General features: G+C 54.5%; 2 protein-coding genes across 6 annotated transcripts in view; one reads left to right on the top strand and one right to left on the bottom strand.

The window, feature by feature from the left end:
- The window catches only part of DHX8 (DEAH-box helicase 8), a 29,218-nt gene extending 24,132 nt beyond the window's left edge, over positions 1-5,086 (top strand). Inside the window, exons 20-23 of the mRNA XM_082678546.1 lie at positions 269-397; positions 576-772; positions 1,251-1,430; positions 2,283-5,086. Of these exons, the coding sequence (XP_082534672.1) occupies positions 269-397; positions 576-772; positions 1,251-1,430; positions 2,283-2,502 (726 nt within the window). The 3' untranslated portion in view covers positions 2,503-5,086. The remainder of the gene's footprint in view (positions 1-268; positions 398-575; positions 773-1,250; positions 1,431-2,282) is intronic.
- A 1,159-nt stretch (positions 5,087-6,245) lies between these two features.
- Positions 6,246-20,582, bottom strand: ETV4 (ETS variant transcription factor 4; the record flags this gene model as incomplete). 5 transcript variants are annotated; one of them, XM_082678547.1, is made up of 12 exons in its annotated part: positions 6,246-7,090; positions 7,411-7,512; positions 7,784-7,956; positions 8,113-8,181; positions 8,342-8,416; positions 10,246-10,523; positions 10,751-10,912; positions 11,386-11,512; positions 12,687-12,740; positions 19,961-20,008; positions 20,230-20,323; positions 20,500-20,582. In XM_082678547.1, 12 exons carry the CDS (start codon positions 20,557-20,559, stop codon positions 6,866-6,868), a joined length of 1,467 nt encoding a protein of 488 aa, XP_082534673.1. In that variant the 3' UTR covers positions 6,246-6,865. The 5 variants fall into 5 exon arrangements, with proteins under 5 accessions (XP_082534673.1, XP_082534674.1, XP_082534677.1 ...); XM_082678548.1 differs by having other exon boundaries at positions 10,751-10,918; positions 20,500-20,559; XM_082678551.1 differs by having other exon boundaries at positions 8,357-8,416; positions 20,500-20,559.
- Between the last annotated feature and the right edge of the window lie 822 nt (positions 20,583-21,404).

Here is a 21,404-nt window from a genome sequence, read left to right as displayed (position 1 = left end):
TTATTGAGTCTAGCCTTAATTTGAAAAGATGTCTGCAAAATTCCCACCTATCCCAATGGTAGTTATATTCTTGGTCACATACATTTTGTTGGGTTTATTTGGGAAATTAAAAATAAAAAAGTCTTCTGATAGAGCCAGGCATCCCGCACCATAGTGCTTAGGTAAACCTCCTGTGGTCTGTTACCCACTCTGACCAGTGTTTTTACACTAGCAACCCCAGATGGGTCTGCCCCAGGGATGCAATTGTAGTTTCTTCTTCTCCCTCTAGATGGCAGAGTTCCCCCTGGAGCCAATGCTGTGCAAAATGCTGATCATGTCTGTGCATCTAGGCTGCAGTGAGGAAATGCTGACCATTGTGTCCATGCTGTCTGTGCAGAACGTCTTCTACAGGCCCAAGGTAGGGAGTTCAGGCCCACATTCAGATAGGGGTCAGGTGAAGTTGGGTGAAATCAGCCTGTTGCCACCACAGTGCTTAATGTGGACACTTGATGGGGCCGCAGAGGGCTCCCCAGCACTGCTGGATGTTCAGTTAGTAGCTGTGGGGTGGAAAATGATCCTCTCCGCACTGCTTGCAGGATAAACAAGCCCTTGCAGATCAGAAGAAGGCCAAATTCCACCAGACCGAAGGGGACCACCTCACCCTGCTGGCCGTGTACAACTCCTGGAAGAACAATAAGTTCTCCAACCCATGGTGCTATGAGAACTTTATCCAGGCTCGTTCTCTGCGCCGGGCCCAGGACATTCGCAAGCAGATGTTGGGCATAATGGACAGGTAACACCCGGTGACTTCTCATGTTCAAGTTGAACCTCCTTGAATGCCATGTCTGTTTGTCTCTGTACGAACCTGTGAAGCTGTAGGCACCTGTCCTCTTGCTCCTCACATAACTCTTTTCCTCCAGCTTTTCCGTCTTTGTTGTACTCCTCCCCAGGTAAGGACGTGGCTGAGAATCACTTCAGAAAGTTCCTAAGAGGGAGATGATATATTATTTGTTGACAATGCTCTTTGTTTACAAGCGTCTGCAACATTATTAGTTGGGTTGAATTACAACCTAAGCAAAGTGTCTGGCTCTTATGGCATCCATCTTGCCCGCTGTGTAGAGCTGCCCCTGGAAGGACTGGAAGCAGGGTCCTGGTGCCAACTCTGGGGACCCCAAGAAGGATGTGTTGGGTACCATCATTCCAGAAGATAGAATCTCTGAAAGCAGAATAGTCTCACACCTTTGTCCTCTCTTGATTTATTCTCCTGCTAGACACAAGCTGGATGTGGTCTCCTGTGGTAAGTCCACAGTCCGAGTGCAGAAGGCCATCTGCAGTGGATTCTTCCGGAACGCTGCCAAGAAAGACCCACAGGAGGGTTACCGGACACTGATCGACCAGCAGGTGGTCTACATCCATCCTTCCAGTGCTCTCTTCAACAGGCAGCCCGAATGGTAGGTGGGCAGAGAGCTTGTGGATCTGCTGGCCTTTTGTGTTTGTATCCTCACCCACCCCCAGCACTTCCTATTCTAATATTGCTCATATTTCTAGAGAAGCAGGAGCCTGAATTAGACACAATATCAGGCCCTTTTTATTTATTATTTATTTATTTATTTTTAGTTTTATTTTTTTGGCCGCACTGTGCGGCACGTGGGATCTTAGTTCCCTGACCAGGGATTGAACCCGCACCCCCTGCAGTGGAAGCGCAGAGTCTTAACCGCTGGACCACCAGGGAAGTCCCGAGGCCCTTTTTAGAGAAAATCATGGGGGTAAGAGCTAGGAAGGATCTTAGAGATTATCTAGTGAGGTGGTTAAAAAAAAAATTTTTTTTCAAGTAGTATTTAAAAAAAAATTGGAATCTTACCCACCCTAACATAAAACCAATTATAAACCACGGTGCCACCATGGTGGTAGAAGAGGGCTGGAGATGAAGAGCCTTGCCTGCTTGGCTTTCCCCATCCCCTTGTGGCAGCCTCTGAGGTCCTCTTCAGGGCCCTAGAGGTCTATGGATACAGCCCAGAAAACCACCCATTTCACAGAGCAGGAATCCGAGGTCCAGAGAAGGGATGTGATTGGCTCCGTGTCATTTAAATCGTTGGAACTGGCAGTTCTCTGTGGTTAGAGGTGTGCAGGCTCCTCAGTATTGGGGTGTGGCTATCATAAACAGAGACTGCAGTCTCCTCAGGGGTCAGGCAGGAAAGGTAGGAGGGTCAAATGCAAGCTCAGCTGAGGCCCACCAGGGACCAGGGTGCCGTGGAGCCAGGCCTGTATCGGAGGCTTGAGCCCTCTCTCTGTACCCCGCTCAGGGTGGTGTACCACGAGCTGGTGCTGACCACGAAGGAGTACATGCGTGAGGTCACCACCATTGACCCCCGGTGGCTCGTGGAGTTTGCTCCAGCCTTCTTCAAGGTCTCTGACCCGACCAAGCTAAGCAAGCAGAAGAAGCAGCAACGACTTGAACCCTTGTACAACCGCTATGAGGAACCCAACGCCTGGAGAATATCCCGAGCCTTCCGGCGGCGCTGAGAGGCAAGAGTCTGTTTGTCTCTTCTGCAGCAGTGGGCCAGGGCTTGGCCTCGCTCTTATTGATGAAAAGCTGATCCTGAGGATACAGCTGTCCAGTGACTGACTATCTCAACTGGGCATTTCCTAAACTTGTCTCTCATTTCTTCCCTGGTGGTAAAATAGAAACAGGGATTTACGCCTGGTTTGATCAGAGCCTCCAAGCCCCACCACCCCAAGGTACTCAGCCAGGGCTCACAGCCAACATGGGAGTACAGTGCATCATCTCCAAGACAGGGGAAACTTCCGCAGCCCTCGGATGGGAAAGGGGAGTCATGAGCATCTGGTACCTGGACTCAGTGAGGGCCCTGATGCCCTAGCTGGTACTCTGGAGGAGGGAGCCACAGAGCTCGCTGAAAGTGTTGGCCCCGCTTCCTGCCCCTGTCCAGCCCCTGTACTTTTGCTTAACCTCCTGCAAATATTTATTTTCTTAAGGAAACAAAATTGGTTTTCTGTGGCTGTTTCTTCTAGCTGAACGGTTAGTGTTGGCCTGGGCTGAGGGTGAGGAGGGTTAGTACCTGTGGCTTCAGTGGAGAGTCCCCTGAAACCAGAGCCTGGGGCCTCTTTGGGCTGGGAGGTGACGCACAGCCGGACCTCCAGTCTTATCTCTCAGCACCGGCGCTGGTCCGGCTCTGCGTGGACCGCCCCGTGATTAACCGCATCCACTGCACAGGCGCTCCACTTGGGGCGCCTGAGTGGTTGCAGATGCCGCATATTGAACACAGAAGGCTCTCCCCGGCTCCGTTTCCCGCCTGCCATGCTCACAACATGCAGCGTGTCCTATTTCCTTTTGAAACATGTAAGTGATGACACAACCTTCAGTTTTTATTTTTATCCTCCTGAGGTCTGACAAAGGGCTTTTTTGGTCGAAGCCTCCCTTCCTCCCCCCCAAACTGAAAATCAGCAGAGCACCTCTCAGAGCCTGATTTGTGCTGCCTAGGGTCAGTGCTCCTGGCCTCGTGCTTGGTGGTTTTCTCCTAGCATTTGCTGGGGAATGGCCACCTCCAAGTGCCCTCCTCACATTTCCTGAGAAGCCTCTGGGCTTGGACTTGGGAGAACATCAGGCAGATGCTGCTGGGCCAGGCTGTGGAACTTCTGGGAAGTTGGTCTTGTAGAGAAGCCCCCGGGGGATTGGGGACATCCTGTGTTATGGTCCGCACTGCTTCCTACCTCCTCACACCAGTAAGTAATGATGTAAATACTAGAACTACTATACAGTGGTACGCCGGACACTAAAAGAGACCATATGACATATCAGGATATAAAGGACTGTGGGCTGTCATTGAGCAGCAAACCAGCCACCCTGAAGACACAATTCAGAAACAACCCAGCAGAATCTGCTGACTGTAGGTCCCCACCCCTTTACTGAGCTGAGTGAGCTCCTACGATTCTGAGTGTGCCTCTCAGGAAGCCCAGGCCAGCAGTTAAGGGCAGGGGATCTTTACGTGCTAACCTTCAAGGTATTATAGGGAGAGGTAGTGCAGGGACGGACCGAGGACAGTGAAGTGGAAGCAGGGGCTGAGTACCCAGCTCGCCAGTCTTAATTCCAGCCCAGGTCTCTCCAGTTTAGGAACAAACTCTGGGCTTGGCAGCCCACCTGTCCCAGCTGGGTGACCAGCACTGATGGCATTCGCACCTCTGAAGTCATCGCCCCCAAGGAAGGAGGTTTGGGTTTTAAGCTGAAGTTGAAAAGGGGATGTTTAACAGGCCAAGGGTGAGAGACAGCAGGCTGGTCATCTTTCTGGGTTAGGTGAGCGAAAAGAAGGACCCCAGCTCTGTGGGTGTTCCTTGAACATCTCCCCGAAGAGCTGGGGTCATGTCTCTGCTGTGACAACATGACTGGGGTCTGACCTTCTGACTGTGCACCAGGAAACAGCATGTAGGCAGTATTGCTGAGCCTGCCCAGAGGGAGAAGGGGGCTCCCAGCCAGATTGGGAAGGACTCGCCTGCTGCTCCTACACAGTGGGGCCCCTGTTTCTCTTCCTTGAACCAGTATTTCCCGAGATTGAGTGACAGCCCAGGAGAGGATGTGGGTCTCACGCAGGGAGTTGGAGTCTTCTCGGTTGTTAAGAGTATGCTGTTTACCCCACCCCTGTGGGAGCCTAGCTCAGGAGTCTCCTGCCCCTGCACATGTGCCGAGTCTTGTACTTGTCTGTGTGTCGGGGGACCATCCCCATAGGCCACATGTCAGCTCTCCTGCTGGGTCACGTGCCTTGGTCCAGGGTTCACCTTCATCCATTTTGGAGCACGATTTGGTTTTGGCTGTCTCTCCTTCAGACAGAGAATTCTCTCCAGTGGTCGTGGTTGTGATCTGGTAGCTGTCTCCACTCGGAGCAGTGCCCTCCAAGTGTAAGGATTTGAACAAGAGTTGTGAGGAGTGTCTCGTTAATGCGCATTTCAGAGGGCAGAGGTCACGTGTCTCAGCCTGTGGAGACCTTTCCAGGACACTGCTTCTCACCTAAATTCCTGTCTCTCCTCATGTGCGCCTACTGGGGACCTCAGGGTTTCCACTTGACTTTACACCTCTTCCCACCATGATACCCTGGCTTTCATGTACAATTAAATCATATATTTTTAAAAACTTGTTTCTTAAAATTTTCTGTCTCTTGCTCTAAATTATGAAAATCAGCATTGTTTTCTGTTTCTGGGGAAAAAAATAACATTGCTTTTTATTTGTGGGTAGGGTTCGAGTGGCATCCCTTTCTGCCATCTTGGCGTAAGCACTGGGCAGGGGCTGAGGGTGAAGCATTAACGGGGTTGGGCCGGCCCTGCCTCAGCGCAGCTGTGGTTCCCTGCAGTTCTGATGTACCTGGATGGAGAGCACCCGTTTTCACCTAAGCCTGGCTCCTAGGAAGCTGCTTACACAGGGGCTGGGTCTAGAACTGCCTATCCTGCCCTTCCCTTACGCACAGCCACCCCGTTGTCATATCTAGTTACACTGCCTCTCTAGGTGTCACTTTTGCAGCCTGGCCTTTCCCCGAACCCCAAAAACTCGGCCCAGGGTTCTGGTTTCCCCCAAATTTGGGCAAGGAGAATCCATGCTGTTTCTCCTTCCCTTTTCCTGCGAAGGTCTGGCCTGTTCTTCCTCCACTAGCCAGGACCCAGGGCTCGGGGCTGCTCCAGCCTCCCTGCACCCTCCTGCCTGGGTGCCTTGCTTCTCTCCCTGCTCTCCAGATCCTCTCCACACAAACTCTGTCCTCACCTTCAGCAAAAACAGCAACCTGGAGCCACGGCGGGAGGGGACACACAGTTGGGGTACACATGGGTAGCATGGTCATGGGAGCAACTGTGATCACAGAAACCACAGGCCAAACTCTGCCTGAAGAAGCCCCAGGAGGCCCTCAAAGCTCTCCTAGGCTCCCACTTCCCTCATCCTGGACAGGGAGATGGCTGCAGGTGGCCAGCGGGCACTAGGCCAGATTACAAAGTACCCTTTGTCCATTATTTCAGACAGTCCTCACACGATAATCCTGGGAGGGGGAAAGAGCAGGTATCACTGAGCCCATTTTCCGGAGGAAAAAGTCAGAGGTCAATTGTTTTTTCCTAAACCCATAAGGGAAGTTAAGTGTCAGGGCCAGGCCCCAAACTCAGGTCACGTGCCCCTAAGGCCAGAGCTCTTTCCAGCCCCAGGTCCTTCTCCCATGGCAGCAAAGAGGACAAAGGAGAACTCACAGGAGACGCAGGGGCCTTTATTAGGGTCTGGCAGATGTAGTGGAGATGGAGGTGAAATCCCAGGCCTGGGCCTAGGAAAAGGCAGAGGGCCCTGGGAGCAGAGCCCAGCCATCCCTCCTCCACCTGGCAAGCCCTCCCCCATCCCAGGTTCCTCACTCCAGCTTCCCCGACTCTAGGAACAAAGAGCACCAAGAACTGCCAAGTAGGACCCTCCAGGGCCACAGCCTGGAGCAGAGTGCGGGATGCAGCGTGCCGTCTCCCCAGCATGGGAGATCAGGGGAGCTCAATGTCTCCCTCTCCGCCAGGATGAAGTGGGGAAGCTCCTTCTCTGTCCCCCAGAACAGAACAAACTCTTGTTCTCTGTGATGGGGGAGAGGGAGTGGGGCTTGGCCTCTAAGCAGGACCTAGGAAGAGGCCAGAGGTGGAGTCCCCGGAGGAGTTTCAGAGACACCACCTTCACACTCGCAGTGTCTCCACTTTCCCTTCCCATCAACTCTGGGGAGCAGCTCAGAGTCTGGGCTGGAGTGACTGATGGGCAGAGGGGATCTGCTCCAAAGACATCTGTGGGTTTCAGAGTGGGAGTTTCCCTGACACCAAATTCAGCTCTATGTACACAGGGCAGCACCCCCGGCAGCAGGGGAGCAGCTGCTAGGGGCTAGTAAGAGTAGCCACCCTTGGGGCCAAAGGGCTGGGCGGGGCCAGCCAGCTCTGGGAGGTAGGCGGGGCTCTCGTCCAAGTGGGACAAAGGGACTGTGTCCTCCTCACTGATGGGCCGGTCAAACTCAGCCTTGAGAGTTGGACGCTGATTGTCCGGGAAGGCCAGAGAGAAGAGGGCCTCGGGCTCGCACACAAACTTATACACGTAACGCTCGCCAGCCACCTGTGGGAAGAGAGGGCCGGGTCAGTGTTGGGGTGGGGAGAGCAGCCCTCCTACAGATGCCCGGGGCACATTTCTCCTCCAGCTGGTTCTTCTAAGAAGCTCCTGTTCTCTAATCTCAACCTCTCCATGCTTTAGGCTTTTCCATTACTATTTATGTGTATCACTGTTTTGGGAGAGGGAAATCTTGGGATTGTCCAGTTTGACTTCTCTGACTGGTTCACTGTCTGCTCCTTCAAACTTGTGAGAGTGCTCTCCTGCCCCCATCACCTTCCCACCTCCACTGCCCCCCACCCCCTTGTCCTTGGACCCCTAAGCCCGACCTTCTGCATGATGCCTTTCTCGTAGTAGTATCGGAGTGAGCGGCTCAGTTTGTCGTAATTCATGGCTGGCCGGTTCTTCTGGATGCCCCAGAGCCTGGCGACCTGGGGACAGGAGACAGAGTTTGGGGATGGCGATGGCAGCTCAGCGGAGGAAATAATGGGGCGCAGGTCAGAAAGAGTACTTGAGATTCTTGGTGCAAATGCTCAGCTGGCCCTGCAGCTAAGCCCCAGCCCACAGACCCTGGTTTGGCAGGAATTCAGGTTAAATAAAGCAACGGTGCTGGTGAAGGCACATGCCACCAGTTCCCAGGTGCTCTCATCTCCAGGCCCCAAAGTCGTTGGGAGGAGGGGTGGGGACATCTGAGAGGCCCACCTCCTCAGGCTCAATTAGTTTGAACTCCATCCCCCGGCCGGTCCAGGCAATGAAGTGGGCATTTGTCGGGTCATCCAGCAGGGCCACCAGAAACTGCCACAGCTGCAACGCGCCCCGGCGCTGGTAGGGCGGCCCCTCTCTGAAGGCTCCCGCCCCTTCCTGCTTGATGTCTCCTGGGGAACACAGGAAACAGGCGGTGGAGGGCTTGTGCCCTCTGGTCCCCCAAGCAACCCGGTCCCCTCTCCCCAGGGGTCTCTCCAGGCCCTTTCTCATGAAATGTGATGTGATTCCTGGGGGACACAGAGGGCATGAAAGGTCACTTCTCTGACCTTCAAATTTCTCAGGGACGACGCAGACATCATCTGGGAATGGTCGCAGAGGTTTCTCATAGCCATAGCCTTGAGGAGGAAGTTGCAGGGATCACTCAGATCTGGGGGTTCACTGATACGAGACCCCAGAGAGTCCAGAGGGACTCCTGGCCAGGAGCCCCTCCCCCAAGGCACGACTCCCTCCTCCAAACTTGGAGGGCTTGGCAGGGGAGGTAGGAGGCTGCCTTACCCATGGTCCCGTCACCTGGAGAGGGCCCGGAGAAACCCTCTGCGTGAAGGTACATTGAAGCATACCCAGGGACGTCTGGCGGGGGGGAAGAAAGAAAAAAGGGCGATGTTATAGGTAGCTGGGGTAGGGGCGGCAGTCCTGCACACATTCAAGAACTTCTTCTGCCAGCCTGCCTTCCGGTTCTTTTCCAAGAGGCCTGCCTACCACCAAATCCTAGGGGAAGTTCCCCCCAGAGGGAGTGAGAAGCCGGAAGCCCTCAACTTGAGGGCGGGGCCAGAGGGCCTGGATGGCAGCAGCTGGGGCTGGGCAAAGCTGCTCCACAAGGCCCAGGATTCCAGGGAGCAGCTGTTTCCTGTGAGTTTATGGGGAGGAGGAGGGTAGAGATGAACCTCCGGGGAAAGGGTTCAATGTCCCAGCCTAAGATTCCCTTGGAATGGGCTGACGTCCGGTCAGCAGGGCAGGTTCCAGCCCAGTGCGGGTGTGAGGGAGGGAGGGAGAGAGGGAGGAAAGGAGTGGGGGTGGGGCGGGGGGAGAGAGAGAACACGCATGCATCTATTTGTGGAAGAGGCAGTGGGCACACGGGGCTGTGTGTTTTCAGGTCTGACAGCAGACAGTCCACTCTATTTCATTCCATTCCACGGAACTGACACCTCCCCACCCCACCTGGAGGCGGCCCCGGTGCAAAGCCAGCCCTTCAAGTGCCAGCCCCTTCCCGCCCTACCCCCACCACTCCCACCTATGAATGAGATGGTGAAACCCGACACCTCCGGGAGGAGGCGGGAGGGTGGGCTCATTCATGCCTCCATTTTGTGAATGGAATTCCTGACTCCATTCAGAGAAAGCTGAAGGGGGAGGGGCAGGAGTTCAAGGGCATGTAACACGATCTCCTCCGGTCTACATCCTTTGAAGGTCGGCGGCAAGAGCGTCTCCCTCCTCCTTCCTCCATCTCACTGCCGGGCACGGCTCAGGCTTAGGGCCCGGGCTTGAGGAGAGGTGGGTGCACCTTTCTGGTTCTTGCTGGGGCAGCCTGGAGGATTTGGGGCTCACCCCCCTGTCCCGAAAAGACTGGGCACCAGGAATAGAGAAATTCAAAAGCTCTGGCCAGCTCTGAGCCTACCCTAATCTCTGAATTTATTTTTTCTAATGCAAGTTTGCAGATAAACTCAAATTTGGAGCTGGTAGCAATGTTAACAGGAGACAAGGTTTTCTGGGCCTTTCCTGGGCGCATGGGGTTTTGAGCTGTAGCTGTTTTTGAACACTGCAGCTGAGTGCATCTCACTCCTGTCAACAGCCAGGTGGAACTAGAATTTAAAGCAGTCCCTACTTCCGGTCTGGCCAGGATGGCGGGTCCTTCCAACCTGGAGGCTCGGAACAGGATGTGAAAACCACATGTGAACCCCGCCTTCCAACTGGGAACTGTGAACCTGGCTAGTTTCAAGTTCATGTTTCTCCTCATTAAAATCCCTTTGTATTTTTAAGCTTCTGTGGGGACAGGGACCAATGACACGTCCTATTCATCTTTGTGTCCTCCAACTGCACACACATGCTCCTGGCACAGTACTTAAATCTCAGTAGGTAATTAAACCCCCAAGCACCTGCTAAATAGAAATAGGAAGAAATGCCTTAACTTTCCTATCAAGTCACAAGCTACCTGAGGGCAAGGACTTGCACCTGTCACTTATCTCTTATCTGAATATAAGTTTGCTGATTGAAAAGTGACAGTTCTTTTGAATCTATGAAAAGAAGTGGTAGGTGGGTGGGTTGAATGTATGAACTGGTAAATGGATGGGAAGGTAAAAAAACTTGTGGGGAGACATTCTAGGTTTAATGGAACTGATCACATGCCACCCCACCCAGCAATCCCACCAAAACCCCTCCATCTCCTTCCCGGGAGCATCTCTTACCTGAGTCGTAGGAGAAGTCCATCTGCTCCTGTTTGATCACTACCCCCGCCCCTGGGTACCTGTGCCCATTGATTCCACCCTGGCCCACTGCCGGCTGGCCGGGCTGGCCGGCCTGTTCATACAGGGGGTCAAGGTATTCCCGCTTGAAGCTCTGCTGGGGGTAGGGTGGGCAGGGCTCCGACAGCTGGTGTTGGTAGGGGGCTGGGAGAGGTTCCCGGCCCCCTCCCTGAGAGGGTGTGAAGGAGTGGCAGATATCCAGGGGCTGCTGGAAGACAGAGCTGGATGTGGTTGGATGGAGAAGGAAGAAAAGAGAATATTAAACGAAGCCCTCCTTGTGCCTGCTGCTCCCAGAGCTCACAGAGTGGGCTCCGGCGGGGGGGGACGGGGGGGGATGTCAATATCCCTTCCTCCCTACCTCCCCCCATGCCAGGTTTCTTAAGGGCAGCGAAGAACACTCAGGGATTGAGAAAAAACTGGTGAGACCTGGTTCTCCTTGTCACCTTACCTATGCTCCCCGAGGTACCCATGGCCAGGGTGGGGCTGGGAGGTGCCAGAAGATCTCAGGAAACTCCGTTGTTCTGCCCGGGGAAAGGGTTGCAGGGGCGACTGTCCGGGGGCACCAGGGGCGGGGGACTTGATGACGATTTGTCTAGGGGGGTCATAGGCACTGGAGGTGAGGGGGAGACAGGGGTGAGGGGGCAGAGAAGCTGGGCGAGCATCTCTGAACGCTTCACTCCCTGGGAAGTCAGGTCACAGGGATTATGGGAGAAGAGTAGAGGGTGCCGGGAAAGGAACAGCATGAGCCAGACTCAGCCCCAAATGAACTTTTTCTTCTCCTTTCTTAATCCTGAAGCTGGGTGTAATCTTTAGAACACCTCTCCCCAGCCCAGAGCAGCTGGGCTGGGTCAGACAGCAGCTTCTCCAGTGGAAACACCCTGCCTGGGTCTTAACACACATCCCTTGAACCCGCTGCTGCATTTTTCATCCTAACTACTCAGGAAATCCTGAGTTACATTACTGCATTACAGGAGCTCGGAAATCCTTTCCGTGTCTAACCTGCATCTCAACCGCTGCCATTGCTCACAGGTGCCCACCCCCACCCTCCATCCAACCCTTCCCCAGGGCGGGGCTGGGGCTCACCTGGAATAAAGGCACTGCTCGCCATGATGGTAGGAGAGGGGCGGCTTCCTGCTGCAGGGCAGGGCCCGCTCTGTGCGGGGACTCTGGGGTTCCTTCTTGATCCTGGTCGTGGGGCTGTGGAAAGCTACTGTGGGGGTCGGGAGAGGCAGAGCAAGGCCAGAGAGTGTCACAGGAGAGGCAGGAAGAGCTTCGGACACCTTCTGCTCTTTAAGGACCAGCTGGGTGCCAGTACAGCCTCATCCCCCTTCTCTGGATCTCCGTTGTCAGACACTTCTAAGAACAGTTGGCTATTTACATTATGTGTAGCTTTATACCTCAGGCTAATGTCCCATAGGAACCAAAGAAACTGTCTGAAGTTCAACATTTAATGCAATCCCCCCACCCCCCAAACACCTTTCTAGGGGTGAGCACCTCCAACGAAAGGCTCTGGTTTTCCTGACTGCCCTGTAAAATTCCAAGGGAGAAAAATGTTTTCTTCTTTGGGGCTATGAAGAATCTTTCTTTTTCTGGTTAAGGTTGGATATTAGCCCACTTGCCTGTCAGCTGACTAGCATCATACACATGCTCCTAATTATCTGGGAAGAACATTGGCCTTTCCTGTGGCCCCTGCTGGGTTCGCCAACTCCAGCCACCAGGCTGAGCAGCAGAGTTGGTTCCGAGGCAGTGAATGTGAGAGAGTCAAAACCTGCAATCGACGGTTCTGTTGTCGATCATTTGTGCCCTGTTTTCATGTCATTGAAGATAGTTGAGAGCAAAGTATCCGACATTAAAGCAGGGTTTCTCAACAGTAGCACTAGTGACATTTGGGCCAGATAATTCCTTGTCATGGGGGCTATCCTGAGCATTGTAGGATGTTAGCGGCATCCCTGGCCTCTACCCACTAGATGCCAATAGCACCCCACCCTCAGTTGTGACAACCCCAAATGTCAACTAACATTGCCCCATGTCTCCTGGGGGGCAAAATCGCCCCCAGTTGCATGAAAGTAACTTAGAATGGTAGAACTGGACCCTGCTGCACGGGTCCAAGCCCCTCGTTTCAGAAATAAGGAAATGGAGGATCACAGAGATGAAATGTCTGCTCCAAGGTCACACAGCTAGGATGGACAAGCCCCGATTTGAAGCAAGGTCTTCATCTCCCAGTTATTGCTTGGTCTTTGGGTCCAAACCCAAGAATGGGGAGCCCTGCCCTTCACCCTCTTCTAGAGGACAGAACAAGTTGATCTTTTGGGATTCTCTATCCCTATGACTCATTTCCTGCCCTCCCCTACTCTCCATTGCCTCTACCCAGGCCCTCTACTCACAGTTTTCTGAATGGAAATCAGGAACAAACTGCTCATCACTGTCCGGTACCTGAGCTGCAGAGAGAGGCCAGAGGTGAGTCTGGGGTGGGGGCCCCGGATGGCAGCCCCTGGCAGACACCATTATTGCAGCCCTGCAGATTAGCACCAGCCCGAAGCAGGGAAACAGCTTTCCTAGGACTGAAGGCAACTCCACCCCAGGTCCTAGCGACCTCCATCTCTGGGTTCCATTAACACCCTGGAGGGAAGGCTGCAAGTTCTCAGAACCCGTCTGAGCAGATTCCAGAGTTTTGTCCTAGACGCTTGTCTTTTTTTCCCTCCACTTTTATGAGTGAAGACAGCCCTGCGCCTCAGTTTACAAAGCTCCCTCAGAGCTCCCAGCAGAGCCACATCTGGGGCGCGCAGGTACTGTAAGGAGTGAGATTCTGTGGGCTTAGAATCACATGGGAAGATTCTGAATCTGGGCTGGACCCAGGAATCTGCCTTTTATAGAACCTCCCGGGTGAAAGGTAGAAATCTAGAGCCTGGTAAAGGAGATGGAAGGGAAGAAGGAGAATGGTTCAAGAGAGGTGATAAGAGGATGACAATGGGAGAGGAGGCTGGGGACACTGGCAGGTCAGGTGCCTTATCGCTCTGATGGGCAACTAGGAGAGAGAGAAGGGTTCCCAAGCTTGGAGCTCTGAGGAGCACCCCCAGGGTGCCAGCGTGGGTAGAGTTGAGTTTGGGGATTAGGCAGGAAAACTAAAATAGAACAACAGCTCATCCATGGCCTCCAGACTGGATATCCGGGCTTTGATTTCTAGTTCTTATCCTGGGCTCACTAACTCCTTCAGGTGGGTTACAGCTCAGCACCTCTCCTGACCCCAGAGTCTTTGCCCACTTTTTGCCCCTCTCTCAGGAATAAACAGATCACAGCAGGAAGGGGAAGGGTAGACACCGAGAGGGACTTCCTATCAATCTGGGAAGAGACTGGCTTGAAGATGAAGCAATGGAACCCATGGAGAGGGGTCTTTTGTTCCCTGGAGATTGCTCTCAGATTGGACAATAGGAAAACTCATGGATAAAATGACCGGAGAGTGGAGAATGGCTGGTAAGGGTGTGGGATACGAGAAGATGGCTGGAGATCACGGCCACTCGTCCTAGTCTATACAGGACACACCCCAGTCTCTATGGCTTCCCTCCTGGGCCAAGGCTCCATCATTTCTTCCTTGGATTTCAGCCACGCCATGTTATCAGAACTCCCAACATCTACTCTCCCCAAAACTGTCAGAGGGATCTTTTTACAACAGAAATCCGATCACTTCTCTCCCTTGCTTAAAGCATGAACCCCAAGCTCTTGCCCTTGGCCTCTGTGGCGCCCAAGTTTCTGGCTCTTGCTTACCTCTCTCACCTGCCCCTCCTTGCCTGTTACTCTCCAGAGCTCTGGTCTCCTTTTGGGTCCTCAAACTTGACCAGCTTGAACCCTCTTCCCCACATCTTTGCCTGTTTTTTTCTGGCCTTTGAAGTGTTAGCTCACCTTGCTATCTCAGAGGCTTTCTCTGACCACCCAAACCAAAGTGGTCCCTCCTGGCTCTCGATCGCATCCCTGTTTTATTTTTTCCCTAGCACATATGACTACCTGAACTTATTAATTTACGCACATGTAACTTATGTGTAATTTATTGTCCATCTCCTCTACCAGAAAGTTAACCTTGCTGAGGGCAGGGGCTTTGTCTGTCTTATTTGTCTGACTCCCCAGCACCCCTCAAACAAGGTCTCGTTCAGAAGAGACACTCAATGCATTATTTGTCAACTATATGAATAAACTACAATGACGCCTTGTCCTCAGGCCGGTGAGAGCCAGCAACATGGGCCTGGGAGCAAGAACTGAAGAGATCCTAACCAATCAGCCCTTCCCTCCCCTTTAGGGCTCCCCCTCTCCACCACCAGGTAACATTAGAGGCAGGTCCCCTGAAAAGCACATCTCACAAGGGATGCTTTAGGCTGTGATCAATTGCTTGGCAAGTGGATTCTTCACCAACTTACTTTAAATATCAGAGGTGTCAAGTGCTTTAAAATACACATTTATGTGGGGTGGGGGGGAGGGATAAGTTGAGAGCATGGGATTAACAGACGTACACTACCGTATATAAAATAAACAAGGATTTACGGTATAGCACAGGGAACTATATTCAATATCTTGTAATAAACTATAATGGAAAGGAATAAAAAAAGAATATAGGTATACACATACATACATGTATAACCAAATCACTTTGCTGCACACCTGAAACTAACACAATATTGTACATCAATGATACTTCAATAAAAAAATAAATAAAATAAAATAAAATATACGTTTGTAGGTAGGTGACTTCCTGACAGAGGGAACCCAATGGCTGAGGGGTTTAAGAATCAGGAACCACTAGCAGCTAAAGAATTTATGAAAGAAAAGTAAGCATAGAACCATCCTAAAGTGATCAGATAGATCACCAGGGCATGAAATCCCGTGGCAAAAACAAATCAACCAAAAAACCACACAGCACATCTTTTCAGGAGCGCGACTAGGGCACAAAGGCAACCATTCCCAAACTGGGCCCAGTCAAGAATCCTGGGGCATTGTTAACAACGGATTCCCAGTCCCCTCCTCTGGAGAGTCTCATTCCACAGGCCCGGGGTGGGGGCCAGGCATCTGTATTTTAACGCATGCCCCTGGTAGCTCTTAAGAAGAGGCAGGTTTGGAAAACTGGATAAAGGGAAGGGTGCAAAACCTGCTCAGCTGCCCAGGGGTGCAAGGCCCAAGCCCATCCCTGCTGTGCCCTCTGGCCCACCCACAGACAAGACCCCCAGAGTGGCAGGAGGGGGGTGATAAGAGCAAGATGGACAATATTTCCCTCCCTGCCCATCCCTGCTGTGCCCTCTGGCCCACCCACAGACAAGACCCCCAGAGTGGCAGGAGGGGGGTGATAAGAGCAAGATGGACAATATTTCCCTCCCTGCCCATCCCTGCTGTGCCCTCTGGCCCGCCCACAGACAAGACCCCCAGAGTGGCAGGAGGGGGGTGATAAGAGCAAGATGGACAATATTTCCCTCCCTGCCCATGCCTGCTGTGCCCTCTGGCCCACCCACAGACAAGACCCCCAGAGTGGCAGGAGGGGGGTGATAAGAGCAAGATGGACAATATTTCCCTCCCTGCCACCTGGGCAAGGAGGGTTCCAAGGGTGGAGGAGGTGCAGAACACGGGGGAGGCTGACGCACATAGGTCTGCTTCTGGGGCTACGTTAACTGCCGGTTTCCACGGAGGTAACGGGCTGGGGGCATCTCCTGCTGGCGTCACAGACCAGGTCACGTGACGCTAGAGAGCCCTGGGGTCATCTTGTCCTTCCTCTTGCCTCAGGCCTGAAGGTTGGACCAGAACCCCCAGTCCCCCCAGCAGTCCCAGAGGAGCCCCCCCCGCCCCAGCACACTGACCACACCTCAAAAGAGGTGGCACTATCTTCATCCCAGGGCCATGAGAAAGCAGCCCAGGCAAGAAGGGGCTGTGGTGGGAACCCCAGTCCCTGCCTGGCCCCTCTCCGGAACACCGGCTTCTCCCAAAGGGGCAGGACAGGGCTTCAGTCGCACAGAGACTGTCAAGGATGGGAATAGGAACAGTAACGTGGAGCCTCTCATTCCTGGACAGCAGGAGAATTTCTAATACCGTGTTTGGTCTTGAGTGTCAGCCGCTCTGTATTTGTTGAGCTGGCTGAGCTCTGGCTGCCAAGCCAGTGTGCCAGGGTCTGCCCTCAACTCCATCCTGGCACTAAGGTGGAGTTCACCTGCCTGGGGACATGGCAGATAATTAAGGAGGGGACGGGAAATGTGCCAAGCCAGCACGATACCCAGAAAGAGAGAATTTTAGGGAACATCCCTCCAGTGGGGGGCGGGAGTCAGTAGAAGAGAAGGGGCTTAGGGGCCTCCCAAGCTGGGCTCCAGGAGAGCTGGGAGGTGAAAACCACCAAGTAGCTAAGCCCACCCCAGGCAAACCACCCACCTATATGATACATGCCCCATCACCTTCTCCCCCTCCTAGGGTACAATTACAGGGTGAAGGGGTCCTTAAGGAGCCCCAGGGGGAAGGGGGGCCATTCCCCGGAGCTTCTGCTCCATTGTATCACCACTGGCCTCATCTCTCACCCTTCCCCCGCCCCCACCCTGGCAGTGTGCTGGAAGGAACCAGTTCTCTATCTATGGAGGGGACATTTGTCCCCAAGAGCCTTCTGGAAGGGGAGGAGACAGAAAGATGTAGAAGGAGGCATTGTAGCTAGGAAAGACTGGGAGAGGGGATTAACCCCATATCGCCCCACAGACAGACTGCAGCACCAGCGTGCACACACGCAGGTTCACACACCCTGATGCCTCTTACTTCACGCCAGCACACGGATGAAACACATCCTCTCTGCATACCCTTCCCACACAGGTTCTCTTTTTGGACTTAAAAATACGATGAGGGAAAACCAAGGGGCAAGGGAGCTGAAGACCTTGGAGGAAGATTTGGGAGCAATGATTCTTATGGCAAGGGGAGCACAGACCCACCCCTTTGAGAATCTCGTAAAAGCTACGGATCATTCTCTTCCTAGAAAAATTCACATTCCTTTGTGTAGGGTGTACCCCCAACAATTTTATACACATATCAGAGGGCGCAAGGACCCCTGCCACCTATCCACAGAGCTTTTGGGAATCCACGGACTCATACAAAGGACATACATGACCCAGAGTCAATGTTCCTTACCGCCAAAGAGACCAACATCATTGTCTCTGGGGGTTCCTGTGGGCTCCCAACAAGCCCGGAAAGGAACCCTCGTCCAGAAGCGGCACATCTTTAACCATAGCCAGACACAGCCTGGGCTCAGCCTGTCTGAGCCTGAGTTTCCCTGTAGTAGCCTGATTATTTCTCCAGCAACTGAGCAGATCCCAGGCACCCCGAAAACAGACACACCTTCTTAGTCTCACTTCACCCCCACCCTCTCCATCTAGAAAACCTCCAACCCAAAGATGTCTGAGCTGCCTCGACAGAGCCCCCCTCCCCCTCCCCCTCAATGTTGCACGGACACCAGACGCCGCACCCAGAACGCCTCCGCCAGCATCCAGCCGGGTGTCCCCCGAAATCTTCACAGCCTCACCCACACTTCAAGGACCCACTGCGTCTCTCCACATTGGGGCTTTAGGGGGAAATCAAGCTGAGGGAGGATGGGCTCTGGCCTCCAGTCCCACGCGCCCCACCACTGGCAAGTTTCCAAAGGAGCTAGTCCCTCCCTGCCACCCCAAAACTCCCTCTGGGCTGCAGGGTCACTGACCTGGTGGGAAGAGGCAGGAGAGGAGGCTGGGGCGCTGCTGGGATGGTGCAGGGGGACAGGGCCCCGGCAGCTGCATCTGTCTCCGCAGAGAGAGCGAGAAGGAGCGATCGGCCTCAGCATCCCCCCCTCACGCCTGGCCATCCATCGCCAGCTGGGAACCTGAGCTGCTCCCTCAGAAGGAAGGACAGGGAACCAAGGAGACCCCAGCGGCCCCCCCCACCTCCGTCTTGCGATCCCCACCCCCACCTCCCCACCCACTGGATTTAAATGTACAGGGACTTCCAGGGCAGCAGCAGGAAGCACACACACTGGCTGTCACACTGACACATGCAGATAGACACAAGTACAATTTCTAGACCCCCACCGCCAAGGGGTGGGGCTTCCAAGGTTGAGAGCAGATGAGAACGTTTTCCTCCCCTTCCCATTCCAAACCCAGCTGCTTCCAAAATGCCACCCTCTGAGCCTACCCCTAGATCACAGCCCCGGGAGCTGCCCACCTGGGGAGCCTAGGGACCCTCAGCTGACAGACGAGGAGCCTGGCAAGCCAGACAGAAATCGGGCTTTGGGAAAGGAAGTCTTTGAGAGACGGTGGAAACCGACACCGCTGCGTCCTTCAGCTCCAGCCTAGCTCCGAAACCTCGAGCGGAAGATGGGAGGACTGGGCATAGCTCTGCATGTAACTCGCAGCTGGGCACACAGGGCTTGCAGAATCGGGGAAGACAAGACGTGCACAATCTCCCCCAGAACCCCCAGATCCCTCCAGCACCCACGAGGCCGTTCAGCCTCGAATTCCACAAAATGTCTTGAGCGCTTGCTCTATGCTAAACAGTCAGTCTGTTAGCGTACATATTTTGGGGACACCACAGTCGTCAAGACAGATCTAGTCTCACCTAGTCAGGGGTCTTTCTCTTCTACCCCAAGGTTTTAAAGATGGCTCTAGAGGAGCTGGGTTTGAGTTTAGAAAAATCGTCAAAGGTGGAGGGAAGGGGAGATCCCAAAGAAGAGAAAAGCCCTCAAGAAGGGGTTCCTAGTGCTGTAGTTTCTTGGTTTTCAGTGTTACACTGAAGGGACCCTCAGATGGGGGTGTTAACCCTTCCCTCTCAGAGACTGCCTAAACACCATAAGCCTCCTACCTGCAGCCCCACCGGCAACACCCTCAGGCCCCACCCAAACACACCAAGGAATCCAACCAGGAGACCCCCCCCCATCCCGGAACACACCTCGCTACCCAGAGGAGGTCTCGCTATTGACCCCACCCCTCCAGCTCAGAGCGCACCCCACCCCCGCCCCCAGCAAACTGGAGGGGCAATTTGCCTGGGGAGGGAGGTAGTCAAGAGGGAAGGAGGCGGGAGGATCAGTTGCCATTAGAATTACAATCAAGGCTGTTTGAGGAAGAAGCCCTGGGCTGCTTTGCCAAAGTGAGGCAAAAAAGAATTATTTAAACTTTTGCAGTTCTTTTGGCTCAAACAGTAAATTGTTTGGCGCTGCGGGCTGGGAAGAAGAGAAACCAAGGGTGTAACAATGAATGTTTTGGCAATTCCAGAAAGGAAGTAACAAATGAATCTCTACTACTCCTCCTCCAGTTTCTTAAACTCCCGACTCCCGCAACACCCCAACCTACACCTCGGCCTGGCGGCTGGTGCCAAACAAACTTTGCAAATGAAAATTTCAACCAGGAAAACGGGCCTGGGGCCAAGTTCCATTCAAATAGGCAAATACCCCACACAATGGTCTGATTCATCCGCAGGCCTAGTTACACAAGCCTGGCTCAGGGCAGAGAAAATAAATATCAATATAAGTAACCACGCTGGGAGCTGGAAAGAGTGGAGAGGCAGGGGACGTGGGGAAGGGGCCTTGCAGAGGCCCTTGAGGGTGAGGAGAGAGGAAGCGGGCTAGGCTGGAATAGTAGGGGTAGAGAGCATCCCCCACCCCAATAATAGTAAAGGTCACAAAACCACTCACCTTCAGCAAGCCACGTCTCCTGGAAGTGACTTAGATCCTGGAATAGATCTGAGGGGTGAATAATGGAATTGGAGAAGGTGAGCTGGAGGTGCTCGTGAGAGAGCGGGAGCCCTAGCGAGCCGGATGACCTCCCCCTTGGGGGTACTGGCGGATAATGACCAGAGTCCCTTGGAGGGCGAGTCCTTTTGGGAAAAGGGCGGGGGCTCCAGGGTCAGCCCTCGGGGTGTGTGAGGTGGGGAGGGTAGCGGTTTGTCGCTCTGTCTCTTTACCTTCGGAGTCGGGGGGCGGCAGGGAGCCCGGGTCCATGAGCTTCCCCTGCGGGACCATCAGCGCTTCGCGCAAGCTCCCATTTCCGGGAGATTTCTGCGGAGAAGGGGAAGAATGCCCCCGAGTCACCCTGAGGCCGCCTGGTCTGGGGGGCGGGGCTGGGGTCCCGGGGTGACTCCGGGGCGGGCAGCCCTGGACCCCGTTGGGGCCGCTGGGTGGGTAGGGGCGGGGTGCAGGGAGGGGGCGGGCGTGGAGGCCGGCGCGGCGCTCACGCTGCAGAAGGTGTAGGGCACTTGCTGGTCCAAGTATTCGCCTTTCATCCTCCGCTCCATCCGGCCGCTCCCTCCGGCCACACGGCCCGGGCCCCGCGCGGGGGCAGAGACCTGGGGGCGGGGGAGCTGCGTTTGCACACCGTCTGGGGGAAGGCAGCGAGGTGGGGGTGGGGAAGGGCGACCGGGAGGGGCAGTCGCGAGGCTCTGGGTCCGACGGCAAAACTTCTCCGACTCACTTAGGCGATGGGGAGGTTTCCGCCTGCCGAGCCTAGCGTCGCCACCACTCCCCTCCCGCCAAAGGAGGTCCCACCTGCTCCTGGGAGCCGGGCTCGCCGTTTCGGCTGCTTTCTGCAGCCCTGCTTTGCCCAGGCTCAGTTACATAAGACGTGTGTGTGTGTGTGTGTGTGTGTGTGTGTGTGTGTGTGTGTGTGTGTGTGTGTGTGTGTGTGTGTGTGTTCGCTCTCTCGCGCGTGTGCGCTGGCGCGCGGAGGAGCGCACCATTCGCACACCCACAACTCTGGCTCCCCCTCCAACCCTGAATCCCAGCGTCTCCCACCCCTTGCCCTGGAATCTGCGGAGGCGGCTGTGAGAGTGTGGTGCGTGTTGGAGGCGAGGCTGGGAATCGCAGACATTCTCCCTCCCTCTCCCTCCCGCAGCCTCACCTGAGGCCCGGGCGTCTGTGCTGGAGCAGCGGGGGGTCCCGAGCATACCCCGGGACCCCACTGAGGGCCGTGGGGCTAGGCCGGAGCGAGGCGGCCCCGGCCCCGGGTCCCCCGCGCACCGGCTTGTTTTCCGGGCGCCGCCGACAGTTGTGAGCCCGGGGGAGCCGCTGATTGGTGCATTTCCTTCGCCTCGGCCTCGGCTCTCTCTCCCCCCACCCCGTTCCCTTTGTTTCATTGACTTTT

Source organism: Grampus griseus, assembly GCF_964374135.1.
Source record: "Grampus griseus genome assembly, chromosome: 20".
Lineage (NCBI taxonomy): Eukaryota > Metazoa > Chordata > Mammalia > Artiodactyla > Delphinidae > Grampus > Grampus griseus.
Note: the sequence above shows the minus strand (reverse complement) of the source record. Positions and strands in the feature narration are given on the sequence as shown.